The sequence below is a fragment of the Symphodus melops genome (genome assembly GCF_947650265.1).
Source record: "Symphodus melops genome assembly, chromosome: 9".
Taxonomy (NCBI): domain Eukaryota; kingdom Metazoa; phylum Chordata; class Actinopteri; order Labriformes; family Labridae; genus Symphodus; species Symphodus melops.
The window spans coordinates 1260720-1283244 of NC_136699.1; the positions used below are offsets into that span (position 1 = coordinate 1260720).

The 22525-nt window shown below is 45.6% G+C and overlaps 4 protein-coding genes across 7 annotated transcripts; 3 read left to right on the top strand and 1 right to left on the bottom strand.

The window, feature by feature from the left end:
• Positions 1-20: 20 nt before the first annotated feature.
• On the bottom strand, positions 21-5605 carry LOC306829141 (alcohol dehydrogenase class-3-like). 3 transcript variants are annotated; one of them, XM_079352053.1, is made up of 9 exons: positions 5508-5605; positions 5185-5286; positions 4852-5002; positions 4242-4329; positions 3930-4149; positions 2949-3209; positions 1920-2052; positions 1531-1669; positions 21-90 (listed from the first exon to the last, which is right to left on the bottom strand). In XM_079352053.1, the coding sequence occupies exons 1-9, from the start codon at positions 5523-5525 to the stop codon at positions 84-86; spliced, it is 1119 nt and encodes a 372-aa protein (XP_079208179.1). In that variant the 5' UTR covers positions 5526-5605; the 3' UTR covers positions 21-83. The 3 variants fall into 3 exon arrangements, with proteins under 3 accessions (XP_079208179.1, XP_079208178.1, XP_079208177.1); XM_079352052.1 differs by lacking the exon at positions 21-90 and adding an exon at positions 119-1034; XM_079352051.1 differs by lacking the exon at positions 21-90 and having other exon boundaries at positions 1408-1669.
• Positions 5606-5654: 49 nt separating this feature from the next.
• On the top strand, positions 5655-7756 carry gar1 (GAR1 homolog, ribonucleoprotein). Of its 2 annotated transcripts, none has more exons than XM_079352068.1 (7): positions 5655-5781; positions 6103-6279; positions 6374-6528; positions 6628-6687; positions 6766-6877; positions 7077-7220; positions 7310-7756. In XM_079352068.1, exons 2-7 carry the CDS (start codon positions 6108-6110, stop codon positions 7318-7320), a joined length of 654 nt encoding a protein of 217 aa, XP_079208194.1. In that variant the 5' UTR covers positions 5655-5781; positions 6103-6107; the 3' UTR covers positions 7321-7756. The 2 variants fall into 2 exon arrangements, with proteins under 2 accessions (XP_079208194.1, XP_079208193.1); XM_079352067.1 differs by having other exon boundaries at positions 5656-5781; positions 6100-6279.
• A 1227-nt stretch (positions 7757-8983) lies between these two features.
• adh5 (alcohol dehydrogenase 5) lies at positions 8984-13032 on the top strand. The gene is made up of 9 exons (XM_079353080.1): positions 8984-9078; positions 10170-10271; positions 10509-10650; positions 10733-10820; positions 11023-11242; positions 12065-12325; positions 12411-12546; positions 12627-12765; positions 12842-13032. Exons 1-9 carry the CDS (start codon positions 9061-9063, stop codon positions 12864-12866), a joined length of 1131 nt encoding a protein of 376 aa, XP_079209206.1. The 5' UTR covers positions 8984-9060; the 3' UTR covers positions 12867-13032.
• Positions 13033-14080: 1048 nt separating this feature from the next.
• On the top strand, positions 14081-17516 carry LOC306829879 (eukaryotic translation initiation factor 4E-1A-like). Its single transcript, XM_079353081.1, has 7 exons — positions 14081-14186; positions 14866-14969; positions 15275-15370; positions 15850-15913; positions 15998-16111; positions 16199-16338; positions 16522-17516. The coding sequence occupies exons 1-7, from the start codon at positions 14169-14171 to the stop codon at positions 16634-16636; spliced, it is 651 nt and encodes a 216-aa protein (XP_079209207.1). The 5' UTR covers positions 14081-14168; the 3' UTR covers positions 16637-17516.
• Positions 17517-22525: the final 5009 nt, after the last annotated feature.

The following is a 22525-nucleotide window of genomic DNA, read 5'->3' on the forward strand; positions in this document are numbered from 1 at the left end:
ATAGCATAAAAAAGTCTTTCCTTTTAACCACAGAGAGACTCGGCAGGATGTCCACTTCTTCCAGGAAACAAACACTGAGTTGGCTACAGTCTGAAGAATAACACACAGTTTAGGGTTCAGAGGTTTTTTTTTTTACTGCACAGAGCCAACACCTTGTCAGTGGACACAGTGAAACAGAGACACCTTGTGGACGCCACATTGAATGCACGTGTCAGGGATGTTTGGTTTAAAGTGGTGCAAACCAGCTGGAGTGCAGAGCTGTCTGCTCAGCCATTTGGAGTGTGTGTTAACTGTCAAGTGTGAAGTAAGGAGCATGCCTCAGAGGTTATAATCACCTGTAAATCACTTCTCCCAGTCTGTGAGGTATTGCTGAAGCACTCGTTTACAAACAGGTCTAAAGACGTTCTATTGAAGTTCTTCTTCTACATTCTCGTAGCTCTGATTTTAAATCCGGGGTCTGATCTGCCCGGCCGGAGGGCGTCTGTGCCAAAAAATGTTGAAAAAACGAGACAGCTGTTTTCCTTGTTTTCCCAGATGTGCAATAGCACTGTACCATACCACCACTGTGCTCCTCAGGAAAGGAGCTCTTGTTTATTTGATTAACTTTTTTCCTATTTGCAGAGTACATACTTGTAATATATGTTTATAAGGATTGCAATTGATTCTGTCTGGGAGTTCATCTTTACAAACTGGAACACAGCTGCTCTGATCTGAGCTGCCAAGAAAGACCACTTACGATTAGGTAAACGTTTCATTTCCTGATTACAGCTCAGATTCTTCTCGCACATGCACGAATAAACACGCAGACAGATGTCCACCTTTATAAGCACACGGTTAGAGAAGTCTACCGTCCATCTGCACATGTGCAAACACAGATCTAACTTCCATCTCCTCTTGCAAAAATGTCCCGACTAAACCTGATAAAAAAGGATTATTTAATTAAAAACAATATACATGTGCAGTTATCATACTGTTAGCTTAGCCGCTTGAAGGGGAGACTCTTCCTTCACCACAGGCTGATGACACTTCGGATGCTACGAATAAAAAAAATGGAAAAGAAAAGGTCAGTGTATAATTTAATGGACAGATCGTGAATTGATCAGTTTGAACAAGACAAACATTGTTTATTTGTTTTTTCAGAGACATGAGCATGATGCGGACTGAAGGAGGAAATGAAACTGCGTTTCTGACTCCGTGAGTGGGAGGAAACGGAGAACAGGTTTCACTACAGTAAACCGGCTCCTGGCACTGGTTATATTCAAAGACTCGGTTACCATGGTAACTGATTTAGAGCTGATGCTTCCTCTCCTTCTTCCTCGTGTTTGAGTTTGACCTCAACTGACTCGGGGTTTGAACTGGACCGGCTTCCTGAAACGAGTCTCTGGACTTCTACGAGCGGCTGTTATCATTAAATGAGAAACAGAGTGGGGGGGAATCCTACTGCACTCAAACGCCACACACGTCAGGTTGAACTCTACAATCGTGAGTCACAGTGATGTGGGTAAAACCAGCGGACGAGCGAGGCCTGACCTGTTCCCGCTGCTCAAAAGCTCAAAAGCCTTGTTGACTTCTTTGAGTGGGAGTCTGTGCGTGATGAACTCGTCCAGCTGCAGCTCGCTGCTCATGTACTTGTCCACCAGTTTCGGTACATCCTGCACACTCTTCCAACCTTGAGGAGAGGACGATGCACAAAACAGACAGATTAATTAACATGAAATTCATTAAACATGAAGTGAATGTTCTGGGGCGTGAGGACTGAGCAGTAAATGTTTGGTCTTTGATGGTGGGGATCATTCGTCAAATCTGGGCTTGACCTTTAACCTCTGACGTGTTTTACACCTTATGGTGGATTTCTTTCCTGAACATCGATCGTCACTGCAGAATCATAAAGAGCACACGATAACAAGTTTGAAGTTCACCTCCAAAATGACTCCCCGTCAAGGTGCGTCCCATCAGGATCTTCTCGATGCTGACGCTCATCGCTTCCGTCTCATTCCAGCCGGCGATGACACACAGGCCCCCGACCTCCGCTGCAGACTCCAGAGCTGCAGTCTGGGGAAAAACAATAACTCTCGTTCTCAAATGTACAAACCCTCAGACACCCATGCTGCCCTACAAAAAGTAAAAAGGCAGTAACTGCAATTTGGGTCAAAAAGTAGTTATCATTTTCGTGACATTCATTGCATCCTTTATTATGTAACAAAATATCTTGTCTTAAAGGTGCATCGTTTTGGAGAAAAACATTTTTTTTTAACAGTAAGTGAAACAAAAACAAAAACACAGTGAAAGCCATGACTGTTTTCTTTCTGGTTTCATACCAGTTACTCATGCTTTGTATTACTAGCCTACATCACAACCATGTTACTGCACAGTGAAATGAACTGTCCCCATTTGGGCCTTCATGGAACTTGAAATGTGAAATACTTTTTAAGCAGCCATGTCGGCACCAAAACAGATTCTGGGTGAAGCACTGACCTAAAATGGTCAAATGGCTTTGGGCTTCGTATATCCATGTTCAGGAAAACAAAGGATTCCAATTATTCTAAAAGCAGCATATCTAACACAAGCTGTGATGAAATGGAGTTACTGCCTTTCCCCCTTGGTATTGTGGCACATTTTTGGTAAGCAATACAAAGCAAGAACACAGTAACTGTAAAATGGGGTAAAATGTCAAATAAAATATGATGATTGATTTGTACAAGAAATAAGCTCATGTCCAATAATATACCTACAACGACTGAGGCTGGACGAGGTGATAACTTTAGAGTCATTCTTCTCAGTTTTGCTTTGTAGGGCAGTTTGAATGTGGAAACATGTCAGTGGTCAGAATGAAGAGTTGTGTAATTGAGTGATTTCGCAATATTTTCTGTTATGATGAAAACGCTCGTGGTCCATCTGTCACAGCTGAACTTCGCTTGGTATGAAATAAACAGCGGTGAGGCACCAACCATAACAAATGGACTCCCAACACACTCCAGAGAGAAGTCCACCCCTCCATTGGTCATCTCCAGCACCACCTCCTGGATGGGCTTCTTGTGAGCGGTGGGGTTGACGTAGTCAGTCGCTCCCAGTTTCACGGCTTTCTCAAACTTGGCGGAGTTGACGTCAATCGCGATGATCCGTTTCGCCCCGGCTGCCTTGCAGCCCATGACGGCGGCCAGTCCGACAGCGCCGAGCCCGAACACGGCGCACGTGGAATCTTTCGCGACCTGAAACACGACATGTGATCAGAAGATACGCCTGATGAGATCACGTCATCGTGTGAACCACACGTTATTCACATGTTGTAATCACTTCATTTTGGTTTATGTGCCTGTGTCATTGTACATAATCGTGTTCTTATTTAGATAAATCTACAATCTGCATCCCGCTTGACACTTTGCATTGTGGGACACATTTTGCAATGACGGCAGGAAACCTGTCGTAGCCCTGCTGAACACGGGTTGGAGGATGTTGGTATCTATGCTTCTCTCTGTTTTGAAGACCGAGGTTTCACTCGTGTGAGCGAGATGTAGAAACTGAGGACGCACGCCCTTCTTTTAAATCGGAGGTGTGGAAACATTTTTGGCTTCAAGACAGAAAATAGAGAAGAAGAAGAACTACACAAACAGCATGACCAACATGATGCAGCGTTTCACCGACAGCGCGACGAGAAGCTCCAATCACCTCCGCTTGTTTGGAGAATAAAAACATTAGAAGTCAAAACACACTGACAAGCAGGTCAGCGTCCTCCAGAGGATTCACTCATCGTTTGTCTCATTTTGTCAAATAAGTGAAAGTTTAGTGAATCGTTACATCCCTTGGTGATAAAGGAGGAAGCTCTTGACTGATATAACGGCATTAATGTATTTCCACTGTAAAGGTGGCTGCACCTACAGTAGGAGGTTTCCAAACCAGCCGGCCTGATTCTGTTGGCATGCGTCTCTCACCTTTCCTGTTTGGAGAGCGGCACCGTAACCCGTGGAGACGCCACACCCGAGCAGACACACTTTATCCAGCGGTGCGTCGCCTCTGATCTTTGTGAGAGAAGCATCAGGGACTACAGTGTACTGCGAGAACGAACTCACTCCCAGAAACTGGTACACCTGCTGATCCCGGCAACTTATCCTGCTCGTGCCGTCGGCCATCACGCCGCGCTGAGTGTTTGTCCTAAAACGCCATAAAAAAAAAAGGGGCACACGTAGTTATAAAAGACTGAAGCAAACGTGTAAATGTGAGTGTATATAAAGTGATGACAGCACCAGTTCTTCCTGCAGAGGTTTGTTTTTGGACTCTGACATCGATCACATTCCTGACACTGTGGCAGAACAAGAGGAATAACTTGATCACCTGCAAAAAAAACAAACAAGAGACAAGAGATGTGCTTCTTCACTCAGGGGGAAAAAAATACAAAAGTAAACATTCGCCTTCTTGTGAGCTTTAACCCTTTACAGGGCGCTCACTGAAATACTTTGAGATTCAGAAATTCAACCTCATAGTGTTATTCAGGGACATATATGATATATATGATAATGCTGATTGAAATGTCCTGTCAGTTATGATTAGCAAACTGCACGAATCAGCAGCACTCGTCTTGTCTGTGCAGGTTGTTGCCACAGGTGTGTGCCGCACAGACTGGATGCACCTGTATGAGAACTTTATTCCTGTTTTAACATTTTTCAAAAATGTTAAAACAGTGTAGTGTAATAAACTTTGACGAAGTTACCATATTTGGTTCAAATGCCACAATAGCAGGGTAGCATCTCTTCTGATTGGCTGAGTGAGGATGAGGCGCAGAAGGCTGGCCATGACGTAATGTTTGTGGAAATGAGCATAAATAGTCACGTGCCCTATAAAGGGTGAAAAATGTACCCGGTGAGAAGGCGGTGACTCCCGGCCCGACGCTCTCCACAATCCCCGCCGCCTCGTGTCCGAGCACCATGGGGAAAGGTCTGGACTTAACCCCCTTCTCCCTCTCATACAGGTGTTTCCAGTCTGTGCGGCACACACCTGTGGCAACAACCTGCACAGACAAGACAAGTGCTGCTGATTCGTGCAGTTGGTAATCATAACTGACAGGACGCGGCATATTTCAATCAGCATTATAAAGGGAAGTTATAACATGGGGAAGCATTCAGCATGGTTTAAAGCTAAATTAAGAAATGACAGGCTACAGTCATCGTAAACATGTGATGAGCAGCTGACCTTTATTCGTACTTCACGCTCCTTCGGTGGAGCCACATCCACATCCTCGATGGACAGGGGCTTCCCAGGCTCCCACGCAACAGCTGCCTGGCACTTGATCATCTTGGACAGGAGACAAACATTTAATTTAAGACGTGCAGTGTCATTGTAGAGCTGCCGGAAATTATGGAAGATAAATGCAAAATAAATAAGACCTCTTTCTTTTGCAAAAGATGACGAGTTAAATGGATATAAAATACGAAACATAATGGATTCAGTTTCTATAATGACATAACTAAAAAAAACAAAAAGTGAATAGTATAGATATGAAGTTTGTTTCTTACCTGACCAGCTGTTGACATGTTTTTATGAAATGAAACTGCAGTCTGTAAACTCTCTCTCTCTCTCTCTCTCTCTCTCCTGCTCCGTCTCTCGTGAGTTATCTCCTTATAAAAAAACCGTCTGTTCCTTTAAATGTGATGACGCGTGAGGCTCTGAGGGTTTTACGACACTTCTCCCCCACACTTCTAAGCATCTTTACGGCAGCCCGGTCACACGTGTTGTCATCGCATGGGAGCCGCGCGCAGCTAACCAGGACTGAAATAAGAAACTCGTAAAGTAATGAATCTTCTTATTTAGTGCTCGATAGTTCAGTGAAGTTATCAGTGTTCACATTCAGAGTGAACACGGCACGTGCTGGTGTCACGTGAGGAAATACTGATGGGTTTTGTAGTTTGAATGACTGAATCGGGCTAGCATGTTAGCTCTAACTTTTTTTTTTGTTCTGCAAAATGGACGGATTTACAACGTTTTTAAAAGACAATGATTATTTTTAATCCAGCGTGTATCTCTGTGACGTCAGCGCGTTAAGCGTAAGACACATTTTTGATTTGTCCTCTTGTCTTGTTGTGTTTGTGTCCCTCGTGTTTATCTCAGAAGGCAGCATGTCGTTCAGAGGAGGAGGAGGACGAGGAGGCAGGGGAGGAGGATTTAACCGAGGAGGCAGAGGAGGAGGAGGAGGGTACAGAGGAGGTGGTGGAGGAGGATTTGGACGAGGAGGAGGAAGAGGAGGCTTCAACAGACAGCAGGACTACGGTCCTCCAGAATATGTGGTTGGTAAGGCCGATAAAGAACCGGGCTTCACATTAATGGTGAGGGAGACCTAAGTGCATACATCAACTCTCTTCCTTTCTCTCTCTCCAACCTGCAGCACTGGGCGAGTTTGTGCATCCGTGTGAAGACGACATCGTGTGCAAGTGCACGACAGAGGAAAACAAAGTGCCCTACTTCAACGCTCCCGTCTACCTGGAGAACAAGGAGCAGATCGGGAAGGTGGACGAGATATTCGGACAGCTGCGAGACTTCGTATCCTTTCCTGAACATCTGGATTCGAGAGGGTCGACCTCTTTTAGGATTCAATGTCTCCGTTAACACTCGTGTTTATTCCTTCACCTGTCTGTGCAGTATTTTTCAGTCAAACTTTCGGAGAACATGAAGGCGTCTTCCTTTAAGAAGATGCAGAAGGTAGAGTGCTCAGGGATTTTAGCACCGTTTAGTTTTCCTGTCGGTGCAGCACTTTATAATGCGTGCGTTTTCTTTTAGTTCTACATCGATCCGATGAAGCTCCTCCCGCTGCAGAGGTTCCTCCCGAGGCCGCCAGGTGAGAAGGGTCCGCCCAGAGGAGGTCGAGGCGGTCGAGGAGGCGGTCGTGGAGGTAAGAGAATAAAAGTTCTTTTCTAGTCTATGACGTACATTCACACGTGTGTTGGACGCGTGGCTGCAGGACGCTGGGGATCGAACCCTCGACCGTGTGGTTGAGAGACGACCAACTCTACCCGCTGAGCCACAGGCTGCCTGTCGTTATCCGTTAGCATGTGGTGACGTTTTTTTCTGCTTTTGTTTGTCATTTCCAGGTGGATTCCGGGGTGGCAGGGGTGGCGGCGGGCGTGGAGGAGGATTCGGAGGTCGCGGCGGTGGGTTTGGAGGCGGTCGAGGCGGAGGGGGGCGTGGTGGAGGAGGCGGCTTCAGAGCGAGAGGAGGCGGACGTGGATTCAGAGGTCGGTCCTTATTTCAGTGTCTGATGTGAGAAGTTTATTTTTTTTCCTGCTGTGGCGCTTCACGCTTGTTTTTCTTTACTTCCTTCCAGGCGGGTATTGATCCGCGGGGGGGCGGGGCTCCCAACGTGTGGCGATCTCACTTCCTGCTCCAGAAGGAAACGGCGCCTGCTGAACTCAGAACATGGACGTTGCCTCTTTTTGTTTTCAGGACTTGAAAGAACTTTCTTATAATTTTTTTTTTTGTACCCGTCTCAAACGTTTTTGATGGATCTTCATTGTTTTGATTTAAAGGTTCACGTGTGCAGCATCACGTCAACCTTTTCAGCCAATCAGGGAGGATCTCTACGTGAACAGGCGTGACATTCGTTTGAACGCATCACGATGTGTTCAGTGTCTCAGTTAAAACGACGTATGACGAAGACTTTTCTCTTCCTTTTATACGCTGTTCTTTGAAAACATTTTAATATTCATCCTTTGTAAAATCAGAATATTGTACATTTTTGTGTTGAAGGCCTCGATTAAAAGGTGCTTTGTAACTCTGGTCTTCTTTGCTTTAAGAAGGATGTGTTTTATAAATCAGCATATCAACGGGTAGCTTTCTATTTAAAAACTCCAAACAGGCTGTGGCGCCCTCTGGTGGTCTGTGAGGGAACTACACAGCTGTGGAGCTGCAGGATCTTAGTCCTGGGGTGAAGACTGGAAGCCTTAAACTTTACAACAAAGGCAAAATTAAAAACTGTATAGCGTTGATAATGAGATGTCAGACTGAAAGAACTCTTATGAAAAAAACACTAACTACATTTAATATATAATTTTAAAAAATAGATGGTCCATTAGAAGGAAAATAAGTCCATGTGTGACATGTTACGTGATCTTTCAAAGAGACAACGGGAGGATTGGATCCCACATGCTTTTAGTTTATAATCTTTCTGTCATCTATAATGTAACAGCACATGTTCAACTTCTTCTGTGGTTTTATTTTCCACACATTCGTCTGTTTCATACGCTGCAACAGAGCAGGCTATTTACTATTTATACTCACTAAAAGTTTGAGCTTGAAGTTTTTACTTTCAGACATGAAATTCGTAAATCGATTTAATAAAGTTATTAAAGGTTGAATTGGAAGAGCATCCATTCTACTGTTTGAAGGAGAACAAACATGTTTCCTCTAAAGACGTGTGTCCACCAAGCGGTCCAGTCTTACTATGTGCAGTTTAGAAACCCTGAACTTGAGTTTCCGCAGCCACCCGTACCCTTATTTGGTCAGCAGAGTGTAACCCAATGGACAACAAGGGCGTCCATGGGGGTCAATATTAAACACAAATAATAACCGCACCAAAATAGAAACAGACTCAAAATGACCCTCAAACACAAACTGGAGGATGTTGAGTTATCCCAGATTTTTCCTTCCCGCTGTCGCATGGGGGGTGATGGTTCTTTATGGTCAGTTCGGTATGATGGCACCCTAACAGAAGGGCATCAAAGAAGTCAAGCTTAATGCTCATTTATTGCTCTGCTGCTTGATTCATGTTATATTTGGACCAAATCACACAAATAGATGTTTCATTTAGACCACAGGGGGCGCTGTGGTTTATTTGTCAAAATACAGTTTTGGTCACTTTCATACTCAGGTTTTTATATCAACTAATAAAAATCAAATTGTAAGTAAAATCCATCCTCCTGCTCAGATTTGATGTAAAACAAATTTAAGTTTTCCCGATATTTTTTCCCCCTCCAACGTGCTGACGTCACGCGTAGCCTGGAACTCTTCGTTTTCTGATTGGTCCGCGCGGTTACTCCTTTACGGCCGCGCGTCTGCTCTCGTGCCCGAGGACTGAACATGGAGACAGCAGGAAAAGTGAGTTCATGTCTAGAATCTCTTGAATGCACGATAACAGTTCTTTGCAGACGAGCTGTAAAGGTCACGTGACTTTCTCTTTTATGAACTATTTACCTGCGTAAAATAGTTTTGTTTCTGTGTCGCGCGCATCAGACACTTCCGTTTAATGACGAAGTACAAAGATTTACTGGTCAGTTATTTGACGGGGTCTTTGCAGCTGGGATTATAAAGTTGCTGCAAAGCACGAATAGAGTTTTTAGGTTTTCTAGTTTCCTACTGAAAATGAGTTTACGAATAAATGATGTTATTTGAGATCCAGCAGGTCGTTAATCTAAAGATGACGTCCTGGAAAACTCCGAGGTCTTTGCACGAGCTCATGTAGAGTTCAAAGTCCAACTGCATACAGACCAGTGTGCAGGATTTAAAAGAGACACATTTACAGACTCAGAAACAGTCGGACATGCAACACAAAGCAAAGACACATGAAGGTAAACAAGTTAAAACACACACACACACACACACACACACACACACACACACACACACACACCAGACCTCAAGTCTGTCAAAGTGAGTCTTAAAGCCGAGTCAGCTGAACACTGCAGAGAAAGTAGGAGGCTGTTCCAGAGCCGCGTGCTGCCCCAGAAGAAGCCCTTTGACCCGATCCTTGACCCGGGCACGATGGCCAGGCCGAAGGCAGAGGGCGATAGAACAACTGATTTAGACGTTTGGGTGCAAAGACCTTTTCTATGTCCATAATATTATTAAAGGAGCAGTATGTAACTCTGCCCCTAGTGTTTAAAATGGGTACTGCAGTCTGAATAAAGGATTATCTTATCTTAGATTTATAAGTTATTTCAATTTCAAGCCTGTTACTAAAAAAGGCCAGATTAGTTTGTACATCTGTCCCACCTCTGACTAGACCAGTTATTATTGTTTTTATTTTATTATTTATTTATATATATTTTTATTTATTATTATTACCAATTATTAAAGATTGTGGAGTGGCCATGAAGGTTTCCAACAGGGTCCACGCCGCCCCTCTGGTCTTCGCCTCTGAGCAGTTACTTAAATGCAGAAGCACTCTTGTTGTTGTTTTTTGTCCGCAGGTGATCAAGTGCAGGGCGGCTGTTGCCTGGGAGGCCGGGAAGCCTCTCTCCATTGAAGAAGTGGAGGTGGCACCACCCAGGGCCCATGAAGTCCGCATCAAGGTATACCGAACCATCGCCTTTATTCTTTTCAAATGATCCTGACGGGATCGCACATGATGAAGAGTCCCGTCTTTCACACTGTGAGACGGCGCCGTGGGGCCAGAGTTCCTTTTAAAGCTTCGAAGACAAACTTGTATTAGATTTTTAATTTCCATGAGCGTCATGTTGAGGTGATTCAGAGCTCGTCTTTTACACTCATCTGTTGCGTCGCCTGTCTTTGACGCTGCTCCCTCTCAGATCTTCGCCACGGGGGTGTGTCACACTGACGCGTACACGCTGAGCGGGAGCGACCCCGAGGGTCTTTTCCCCGTCATCCTGGGCCACGAGGGCGCCGGAACCGTCGAGAGCGTCGGGGAGGGTGTCACCAAATTCAAGCCAGGTAACAAAGCTCACAGACACTTTGTCGATGCTTCTGTGAACGAGGACGTCTGTGCAGAATGTCTCATTCTCGTTCCCCCCAGGTGATACCGTCGTACCCTTGTATGTGCCGCAATGCGGGGAATGCAAGTTCTGCAGGAATCCCAAAACTAACCTGTGCCAGAAGATCAGGTAAAGGCTCTCAGACTTCCAATGCGTCCTGCAGCTGGTGCAGAAACGTGGTATTTCTTGCAGCCTTAGAAGCTGAACTTAAAGCCTCATGTGCCCCCGGGGCAAACCAATCAAACGGCCTCATCTTCAGTTTGAGCCCTCTGAGTTAAAGCAGCTGAGTTTCATCACCCTCTTCTTCTTCTTTTTTTTTATCCTCTCTCAGAGTAACGCAGGGCCGGGGTCTGCTCCCCGACAACACCTCGCGCTTCACGTGCAAGGGGAAGCCCGTGTTTCACTTCATGGGCACGAGCACCTTCTCCGAGTACACGGTGGTCGCAGACATCTCTCTGGCCAAGGTGAACGACAAGGCTCCTCTGGATAAAGTCTGCCTTCTCGGCTGTGGCATCTCCACTGGTTATGGCGCCGCCATCAACACCGCCAAGGTTTGTCCAACAAAGAGCGTGCTGCACGACCACGACTGATTTCATGACACGAAGACGAGATTAGTTCAACTCAAGGTTCAAGATTATTTGTCACATGCTCGTACAGATGTGCAGTGAAATGTAAGGACTATTCTGCAAGGCAATAACAATAAACACTTAATTTAGCATTTCAGTTAAATAAATAATAATAATTATAATAATAAATAAAAAAATAATAAATAAATGAGTTATTTGAATATTAAAATAAAGAATACTTTAGTTACTCACACTTCCATACGTGGTCATGATACAGATAAATAGATGAAGATGCCAATAATCCCCCCCCCCCCCCCCCCCCCCCCCCCCGTCAGGTGGAGGGGGGGGCCGAGCGACGGAGGAGAGAGAGAGAGAAAGCTGTCGGAGAGTTGTGACACATTTAATTGTTTGAAGCTCGTTATGCAGAACAAGTTCAGCCGAAGGACACGAAGAGAAGAGAGGAACCGTTTGTCATGTTTCACCCTGAAGTGGGTCGCACTCGCTAATCGGGGGGGGGGCGGGGTTTCTGTTTCTGTTTGAATGTTTGCAGAGGATTTATTTGTCCCCTCGAGTCGTATTTTTAATGTTTTAAACAGTTTAAAATATAACAAACATTTCTGTTGTTTTTACAGAGAGCATGACGATGTTCCACTTTGTCTCTTTTAAACGTTCTCGCTCTCGTCTTCGCCTCCGAGACGTTCCGCACAATCGACAGTCACGCTTTCTTTAGTTCAACGTGACTCGGGTTCGCACAGATCCGCCGTGTGCAGAGTGACTCTTAACGCGTCCGTCCTCTCTCTCTCTCAGGTCGAGCCCGGCTCCACCTGCGCCGTCTTCGGCCTCGGCGCCGTCGGCTTGGCCGTCATCATGGGCTGCAAGGTCGCCGGTGCGACCCGGATCATCGGCGTGGACATCAACACCGCTAAGTTCGAGAAGGCGAAAGAGTTCGGCGCCACCGAGTTCGTGAACCCCAAGGACCACAGCAAGCCCGTGCAGGAGGTGCTGGTGGAGATGACGGACGGCGGCGTGGACTATTCTTTTGAGTGCATCGGAAACGTGCAAATCATGGTGAGACACGCGGCACGCCGCGCAAACCAACACGCCTCTCACCACCAGCCGCAGAGTCACCATGTTGTTGTTTTTGTGAACGCAGAGAGCGGCTCTGGAGGCGTGCCACAAAGGCTGGGGCGAGAGCGTCATCATCGGCGTGGCCGGAGCAGGACAGGAGATCTCCACCAGACCGTTCCAGCTGGTGACGGGCCGCGTGTGGAGGGGCACGGCCTTCGGAGGTGAGCGCCTGCGTTACGCCGCACACGCGTGTGTCATGTGTCTCGGTTAAAGTATAAAGTCTGACTCGTCTCGCCGTCAGGGTGGAAGAGCGTGGAGAGCGTCCCTAAGCTGGTGGACGACTACATGAACAAGAAGCTGAAGGTGGACGAGTTCGTGAGCCACACTCTGCCCTTCGACCAGATCAACGAAGGCTTCGACCTCATGCACGCCGGAAAGAGGTGACGCGAGCGCTTCATAAAGTGACGAGCGTTTGCTTTGTGTTTGTTAAACCTGTAACTCCTCCTGTCTTCGCAGTATCCGCACCGTGCTGACCTTCTGAAGCGCCTGAACCCATGACGTCCTTCGCCACCCGTCTCCCCTCACAGCTGCAGCACTTCCCACTTGTTTTGATGGCGATGCTTCCTCTCAGCGTCCGAAGACGATTTGTAACGGCGCCGCACGCAAAAAACAAAATCAGTCATTAAAATGTTTTGAGTTGGCGTTCACTCTCCTGTCCGTCTCTTTTGTGTCTCGTTATCTGAGTGATGAGAAGACGCAGACCGTTAACAATCAGCTGTGCAGCTCGTTATAAAAGCTCCATGTTCATAATTGATGCTCATTTTATGTAACATGAACCGAGAACAGACATGATCAGACTCATTAAATATACCTTCAACAAGGGGCGCTGGTGGTCTAGTGGTTGATCCACTTACCCCAGGTACAGCGTCCAAGTGGACGCCGCCGCGTGTTTGAATCTGCATGCACATTTTGAAGAAATTGAAATTCTGACTTTGAACATTTTCTTTTTGCTCCATTAAAAATATTCAGCTGTCGTTTCCGTTATTTTGTGTTACAAAAAAAAAGATCTGATTCTGTGTTTGTGTGCACATCACACATCCAGCCACCCCTTCAAAAAACAGTCAGAACCCCAGTTGGGTCAACCCGGTCAGAAAGACGTCTGGTCAGCTGGACAACATGCGACCTGCTGACGTCACTGTCCGCTGAATCCATTAAACACCCGGATCGTTCAGGACTGAAAAAAAGTCTGGGTTTCTCTCCTGAAAGTGTCTTTGGAGCATCGACTGAGATCCCTGCCTCATGTTCATTAATGTGCACCGTCTCTCTATTGTAAATAAATACATGAACATTAGGGGAAGGTCGGACTCGAACCTCAGCTGCCTGCATGGAGGATGAGCCTTCACACACTAACCACTAGGCCACCAGCACCTCCCGAGATGCTTATTTTTAATGCTCAAAAGAAAGTTAGAGATAACGTTTCATATGTTTATTTTAAAAGTACTTTGTGCAGAGGTAAATTTATATATTTATATTAATTGATATTTATCTTATTTATATATAATATAATATATATATTATATATAATATAATATATATATAATTGATATTTATTTATATATTAATATATTTTTGTAATATATATATATATATATATATATATATATATATATATATATATATATAAATAAAAAAGTGCACAGTGTCCCACTCACTCCCACATCCTGGACAAGCGTGGAACCGCTGTCCACCTTCTTGCGCATGCGCCATCGAGAGGACCAGATGGTCCAATCAGCTATTTTAACGATCGAACGAAAAGTCTCGTGAACGTGAGAAGATCCAGAAGATGGCGACGGCTGTGCTGGTGAGTGTCCTGCTACAGTCTGCACACTGACACGACAAAGCTTTAAAAAGTTCAACCTCTCAAACTGACGAACAGCTTCAGACACTCCGAGAACTTCCGGTGACAGAAGTCACGAGCGCCTGAAGAGTCACATCCACTGAAGTTTATTCACATTTAACATTTTGTTTTTGTTTTGTTGTTTTGGGGCACTTGAACGCACCTCGCGGCAGATTTGTGACGTCAGAAGTTTATACTTGATAAAGTTTAAGTGTCTTAAATAATGTGAATTATTCCTCAGTTCTTTGTAGTTCACCTGTACACCTGTACTGTATGAACTCCGATGAATGAAGGGGAATGCACGCGCTGTTTCCTTGCCAACCCGTGCGACGTGTTCCGATCGAACTGTCGTAAATGTTGATACTCGGATAATTGTAGAAATGAGGTCTTTATTGTTTGGTTAGAGGACTGTAACGCTTAATTTAAAGTCTGTGAAGTCTTTTAAAAGGACCAACGTCTGACACAGTCTCAAATAACAAGACAAGGTGTCTCTGAGTGTTTAAGTCTCCTTTCCACCAATCAGCATTTAGTATAGGACCTATTTGTTGGAACCAGTACCATCCCTACTTGTTTGGTTCTCTTCTGTTGGGGGGGGGGCAGACTAAAGGTGTTTTTATTCTTCTGTCCTGGTTTTGCTTCCCAGGTGTCGACTTCAGTTCCTACCAATCCTGAAAAGGAAAAATGTGTGGCGTTGATCCAGAAGGTTCTGAGTCCTGGAGCTTACATCAAGCATCCACTACAAAACAGGTACGATTTCCTACTCCTCGACAGGTTGAGACGGCTGGAACAGAAAACTTTAATGAAGCGTCACTCGAGTTTATAACATAAAGAGTGTTTGAAAAGTGAATCACAGATTTTTTTCCTCTAATCAGCTGCGAGTCTTAAAAGCGGCTCAGATGGGAGTTTGTGTGTTTCATCCCAAATACCCTGATGTGTGTTTTCTTTATATTTGAAGTCCTCTCTGGAGACGCGTTGTTAGTGAGCAGCATGATTTAAAAAGAAGAGTCTGTTTTCATCAGATGGTTTTGAAGTAACTGTGCTCTGATTGGCAGGTGGGCTCTTTGGTTTTTCAAGAACGACAAAAGCAAAACATGGCAGGCCAACCTGCGCCTCATCTCCAAGTTTGACTCGGTGGAAGATTTCTGGGCGTAAGTTTGTCACGTCTTTCTACTTCAGCGCATCAAAGCGTTTATTTCAAACGATCGAGCTTGAATTTCCCTCGGGATCAATAAAGTATCTATCTATCTATCTTGATTTGGGTTTTACTAAAAATCAGCTTTATGAAGCGCCCGTGTCCGCTCCATGTTTTATTTCTTTTCTGAGCAGTAAAGTTTCAGAGTTTCAGTTTTTTTTTTTAAATTTTTTTTTTTTTTTTAAGCTGATCAGACTCGGAGCGAGGAGGATGTGGGTCTAAAACCCGAAGGCGATAACAATTTGTAAAAAGGTGTCGGTGCTGGCACTCTGGATGGTTTCTCGTTAAGCTGACCAACACTTTCCTCATTTTGACCAGCACATCATTCAACGCCACCTCTAAAGAACCCTTTTTAACCTCTGACCTTTTGATCCGAGGAGACGTTTGACTCTTGTGTTCAGATTCATGCGGTGACGCGTCCTCCGCTCTTTACAGATTATACAATCACATCCAGCTGTCCAGTAACCTGATGTCCGGCTGTGACTACTCGCTGTTCAAGGTGAGCGTGCCGGCGTCCCCCGTGCATCAGGACGGTCCGTGTAGCCGACTCAGTGAAATGACTCTGAACTGTGTTTGTGTGCAGGACGGGATCGAGCCCATGTGGGAGGACGATCGGAATCGACGCGGCGGTCGCTGGCTGATAACGCTCTCCAAGCAGCAACGTAAAGCCGACCTGGACCGGTTCTGGCTGGAGACGGTACGTTCGGTCCAGACGAGCCTCGGTGGCGTTTCTCTTTTTTATGAATCACAGGTGTGAATGAGGAGGCGTGTGTTTGTCCTGCAGCTGCTGTGCCTCGTGGGCGAAGCCTTCGACGACTTCAGCGACGACGTGTGTGGCGCCGTCATCAACGTCCGCGCCAAAGGAGATAAAATAGCGGTATGGACGACCGACTACGAGAACAAAGACGCCATCACACACATCGGGTAAACGCAACATGAAAAACATTCAGTGTGTCGAAGAAGACGTCTTAAAGCGAGTGTTTCGGCGCCATTAAACGACTGTTACGGGGAGAGTCAGGGTTAGCGGTGTTACACGTGACCTCTGAATGGCGTGCGTGTGTGTTTACTGGCGTGCTCTGTGTGTGTGTGTTTCTCTCGCCCCTGCAGGCGTGTTTACAAAGACAGGTTAGGCGTCCCGCCAAAAGTGATCATCGGGTACCAGTCGCACGCCGACACGGCCACCAAGAGCGGCTCCTCCACCAAGAACAAGTTTGTCGCCTGAGGACACACGACCATCATCGTCATCTTCGTTCTTCTTCTTCTTCTTCTGTTGCCAGTTTGAATCTTCATTTATTTATTTTTTTTCTTCTTCTCCATGAATGTAACCGCCGCGTCCGTCCACAGAGACACATCTGGAGCGGCGTCTTTGTTTACCACGAGGAGAGTCTGTGCCGTTACCAGTGAAGCACTTTAGTCAGAGAACTTTTTTTGTTGTTGAAAGAAAAAAAAAAAAAGTATTCCGATGTCGAGATTTGATTTCAGTCGCACTTGAACATATTTATGGAGATTTTGTTGTTTTTCTGTGTGAAGCGTTTAATTTAAAAGAAAATAAAAAGAGGAAGACAATCAAACCGACGTGTCGCCTCTGTGGCGTCCCGTCGAGTAACGCAGCCGATTCAACCTGAACGTGTAGATTTAAAAGCCTTTGATGCGTCTCAGATAGACGAAGCATTTAAACCCTCCTGCACTCCTCGACACTTTACTTTGAAACCGTTACATCACGAGCTCCTCCTGCTACGCTAACACAAACAACGACGACTTTCTTCCTCGAGATTCAAATATGGCGTCTCAGATTCAGCACTTGACCAACGTCTGTTCGAGACACTTTGACGCCTTCATCTTCACCGTCAGGAGCTGAATCGCGTCCGTGTGAACATCATTTTGCATCAGTATGTTTTTATTTCTGCCGAGTCGACGTGCCGGACGTTGATGTGAAGTACGATGGCGTGTGAGATTTGTTCACTTGGTGCTTTAATTGAAGTTTACGTTTTTGTTCCGGCGGCAGAGGAAGACGGCTCTGTGAGGACGGGTGACACCACGCCGTGTTTTTCTTTGAGTGCTGATTTGTGATCAAAAGTTCTGTAAATAAAAATGTACAGTGAGTATTTATTTTTTCTCACATGGTGTTTTTAATTTTTTAATCCGTATTAAGTGCATGGTTTTGTTTATTAAAAAAAAACATCAAACTTTAAATCCAGATTTGATGGTTCCACGTCGTCGCCTGATCCAGCTCACGCTGGTCCGGCCTGTTCAAAGAGAATCTGGGGGTCCAGGTCTAGACTTCTCAAGGACAGCTGAATCCAGACTAACCAGGGTTTTTAAAGGAGACTTCACACTACACTACTGTGTCCACAGGGGGGCGCCAACGTCCACACGGTGAAACCTCCTCACAGCTGCTTTGAATCAGATCTTTTATTTTATTTATGGGCGACTTTCAAAAAACCCAAGAACAGCTGACAAGCAGGGATGAAAACAAACAATATAACACATGAAACTTTAAAGGAGATGGAGAACATGGTGGTCATGAAGGCCGGAGGGATGAGGAGGCTGAGGGAGGAAGATGATCTGAGGGTCTGATTGGATGTTTTTATAATGTTTGATTTAATTCGGAGCCTGAAGTGGACATTTGATGAGCTGCTTTTTCTTTTGTTTTTTTTTGCACTTCGACAACAGCTTCATTTTTTAATACTGGAAGCTGCTGTTTGTATGTTTGTTACACTTTTGCCAGATGAAGTGGTCAGACTGGGTCTTAAAATGAGACTAATCAGTTTAGCCTTAATTCAATGTAAGGGTCCTGAGACCCCCCCCCCCCCATGTGACCTCACACTGCAGTTTTCTGAGAGCTCTTGATGTGTGCACAGAGCTTGTTATTTTATAAGAGGGTGTTATGTTCCTCAATGTGTTTTCTTGATGCGGTTTGAAAATTCATTGATTATCTATCTACGTATCGTCTGTGTGACATTGACAGTGTTGACTTGCTCAGCTCATTTAAATTGTCCACAAGGTGGCAGTAGAGCTTCACGAGTGACTGCAGCAGCTCCACAGATGTGCTGAAGGAAACTGGGACTCCACTGAATCCACTTCTTCTTTATACACACACACACACACACACACACACACACACACACACACACACACACACACACACACACACACACACACAGCAGGGATAGAAGGTATCTGTAAATAGCAGCTTGGTGTCTTATTTATTTATATTCCAAACAATCGGGACAAAAAAAAAAAAAAGTCCACATTTACAATCCCCCACCACCACCGCCGCCTCAGGCAACTGTCAACCTCCTGCTCGCCAGCCCCTGCAGGCGCACAAAGGCGACAGGGGGAGTCAAGCCGTGGCCCCTCCACTTGACTGATGTTTTTCTACCACCTCCTATGCTCGAGTGCAGGAGTCTTCCAAAGCCGGTGACATGACAGCACTCTGGACCGGGCCGGAGCACGAGAGGTTGCAGATAGCTCTTTGCATCTGCAGGAGGTGCTGATTCCCTCCGTGTTCCCTGACAGACGTGTCACTTCACGGCTTCTCGTTTGGCAGCGGCTGCCTCGGAGGACTCTGAGCCCGGCTCAGTAGGTCGGCTATTATCCATTGTGCCTCCAACTGTCTTCTGCACTTAATAATAATCTTGTCATCTTTCTGTCTGAGAGACCAGAGAGCGAGAGGAATCCACTCATTTGCCTTTGTAGAGCCTGGAGGGGCTTCATGCCATGCAGACACATACAGTACATGTGTGCACAGACTCACACTCAGACACTGCAGCGAGCCACAACTTCAGAAAATATGACCAACGATAACTGAGTATAGCTGCATGCAGGAACTTCATAATCAACCATCAACATTCATCTATTTCATATGTTTAAATTAGGGATGTCAAAAAATGTCAGGCTGGGAGTAGTTTACTCACTGTGTGCTTTTATTTTGAAATACAAGTAAGGTCTTTGAGAAAGGGAGAAGCTTAGGACAGGAAGTTAAGCAACAGAAACAGGAAGTGGTTCAGGATCCCAAAGTGAGGTCAAAAGGTCAACGTGTGATGTCATCAGGTGAAGTGAGACGTTCAGTCAAAGCCGAGGTCAGAGACGGAGAGCGACGTCCAGGTAAAGAATGGTTACATGTTTCCTCTTCTCCAAACAACAACAACAACAACAACAACAACAACACGACTCCAGTGATCATCACCAGCAACGTCCCAGTGCGTCATGAGATAATGAAGCACTGTCAGCTGATCCACTGAGCAGTTCACTGAGTGCATGTGGGAGAGACTCAGCTGTGATCACATATTAAACAAGGAATCAGATCGATAAAAACAGTCAGATTCAGTTACTGAGCGTTTGTGTGCCGGGTTCACACGTCACTATATTTCATATTCCAGCTACATTTTTTGGAGAACGGACTTATTGTTATGCACCACTGCTTGCTCGAGCGGTCGCATTGATTTAAAACTGTGCTAGTCGAGAGAGCAGCATGATAATCAGCAGCCGGCTGCAGAAATGCATTTCGCTCTGACCAATCTGACAAAAGGGGGAAAAAAAAACAAAACAAATGTCTCATACGAGGGAAGTGAGAAAGTGTGACTCAGCGTTCAGCACGTCAGTGGAAGTCCAGGGTCGAGCCTTTATGGATCCAGGATGAACCAAGCGACGTTTTCCAGAATATTCTCAGAGAGCGACGCTTGCTCACAGCTCTCTCTGTGTGGCTGTTTTTACTTCCTGTCTGACATCATGTGCTACGTTCAAACAAGATCAGTGACTCAACGGTTACTTCGCCGTCTTATTTTATCTACAGGCTGGTTTATGTTTAAAATAAATGACCGTCTGATGCATCGTCTCCTCCTCCAACGGTTTAAATAAGTCTCAGAGCTCCTCCGACACGTCAATATTTATTTGTGTAGCATCAATTCATGACAAGTCTTTATCTCTTTACACTTTGAAAAAAAAGCAGGTAAAAGAGCTCGCTGGGCTTCGTCACAGCGAGGCAAGAAGAAAGTTCCCTTTAAGAGGCAGAAATCTTCAGCAGACCCGGGTTTATGATCTTCATCACCCCTCCTCGCCTTCATCACTTTCAGCTATCCCGTCTGTCACAACCTGCTCGTGGTCACCCGTGTCTTTATTTAGCCCTTCAGTCAGCGTCTTAACCTGTTAAAAATCTGTTCTTCTCATTTGAACTCAGACGAGTCAGACGATGGAGCACCAGGTTCTCTGAGTGGCCTCGCCTGCGTCTCACACATGTCCACTTTTACTTCTTGTGATCTGAGCATAGAAGATGTGTGCCCTCCTGCTGCTTTATGAAAGACTGCATCATCAACCACCTGATACTATTGCCCCTAAATAGATTCATCTATGCAGAAGGGCCACACGGACGATGTGCAGGTGTGACCTGCTGGTCCAGTCCACATTAATCTCCCACCTTCTTGACCCTCCACTCCACCAAACGCTGCCCTTCAAACGTGCTTTTGTGTGTTGCCTTTAAATGAATGAAACGTGACGGCACAGCTCGGGCTCGCCTGCTAAATAAGAAAGCCTCCAGTAAACGAGGAGCATGCCTCCGAACGGCAGCCTTTAATTAACAGTAACAAAATGTGAGTAGTCTCCGAGGGCAAACGTGTAAAACAGAGTTAGAAAACAAACAACCTCTGGTCTTCACTGTGCAGCAAAATAAACATTACAACCCCGTGTTTTCATCCGTGCTGATTCGTCCTTGAGCGAGACGCTGACCCTCTGGCAGACTTGTGCTCTGACCCGTCCGGTGAAAAAGGCCATGTGGGCAACATGGTGAGTAAGTTACTTAGAATAAAAACACCCCTTCCTCTCCGTCAGCCGTCGTGCACTTTGAGTTTAGACGGAGAATACTGTGTCGTCCCAGCTTCAGAGTCCGGCCTGTGTTCAACCTGTTCCTTCAGTCTGACCCAGTTTTAAAAAACATCACATTTACATCAGAGGGGAAAAGCTGCAGAAACACGCCTCTGATTCCGACTCTGAGGTCGGCTCATCATGTGTAAACGCTGTGGAGAGTGGAGACTGGCTGCGGCAGCTTGTGATCTCAGACGACTTCCACTGTCGAATATGAAGCGTCGTTACCACGAGCACAGTAATAAGCAGCAGGAGAACCTGACTGGGATTTCAGTTTGAGCCGATTGCATCTGTGATTGTTTCTGTATGGATGAGAAAACTTCTTTCTGCAGAATATTTCTTTTCTTAGTTTTTTTTTTTTTGAATATATAAACGGTGTTTATATATAATATTGTGTGACCAGCAGGGGGAGCCCTAACTCCATAGTTTCCACAGCTCTCTGCACCGTCTGCTGCACAGGGAGCAGAGCACGTGATGGAATAGCCTACGATCGATCAGATGCTATCGCGATATTTCGTGAATTTTTAGGCATAATCAACTCAAGTTCACGGAAGTTACGTTGTCAACGTCAGGTAGGCTCGTGGCTGCAGACGCAGAGTGAAGTGAAGCATCATGTTGGACTGAGCTCCAGTAACAAACAAGAGCTTTCATGTTATCAGAGACAGAAACACTGATTGAGTTCCGTCTGCGCGTGCCCGTCTCTGTGGCCTCACCTGAGCGCACCTTCTCAGCCTGACGTCTTTTGAAGACACGCAGCACCATGATGACCCAGAAAAGACTCACAGACCTTTCACTGATGCATGTCCACAGAGACATCATGAACTCCCTGGACATCCGTCCCCTCATTAGAGACTTTATTTCCACGTCCCCAGAGCGCACCTGGACATGTGGACACCTGTAACCAGGACAGCCTGTCTGCAGCTCAAAGTAAGATCACCTTCATATCTCTGCTGTGTAACGTCACACTGTCGTGTTTTTACAATGTGCTGGGATGGAGAGTTACTTTGATCACGTGTTCTGTGCGTCATGGATCTGGAGAATTGTTTAATAACGTGTAAATATCTGAGATTGTTTCTTTGTGGTTTGTGTGAAAAGTTTGGAGATGGAGAAAAAAAGTGTGATTTTGTTCGCATGTTTGTGTTCTGGATGTGGAGAGCTGATCAATGACGTGCTTCGATTGTCTGAGAGGATTTCTTTGTGCTGTGTGTAAAAGGATTGTAGGTGTGTGTGTGTGTGTGTGTGTGTGTGTGTG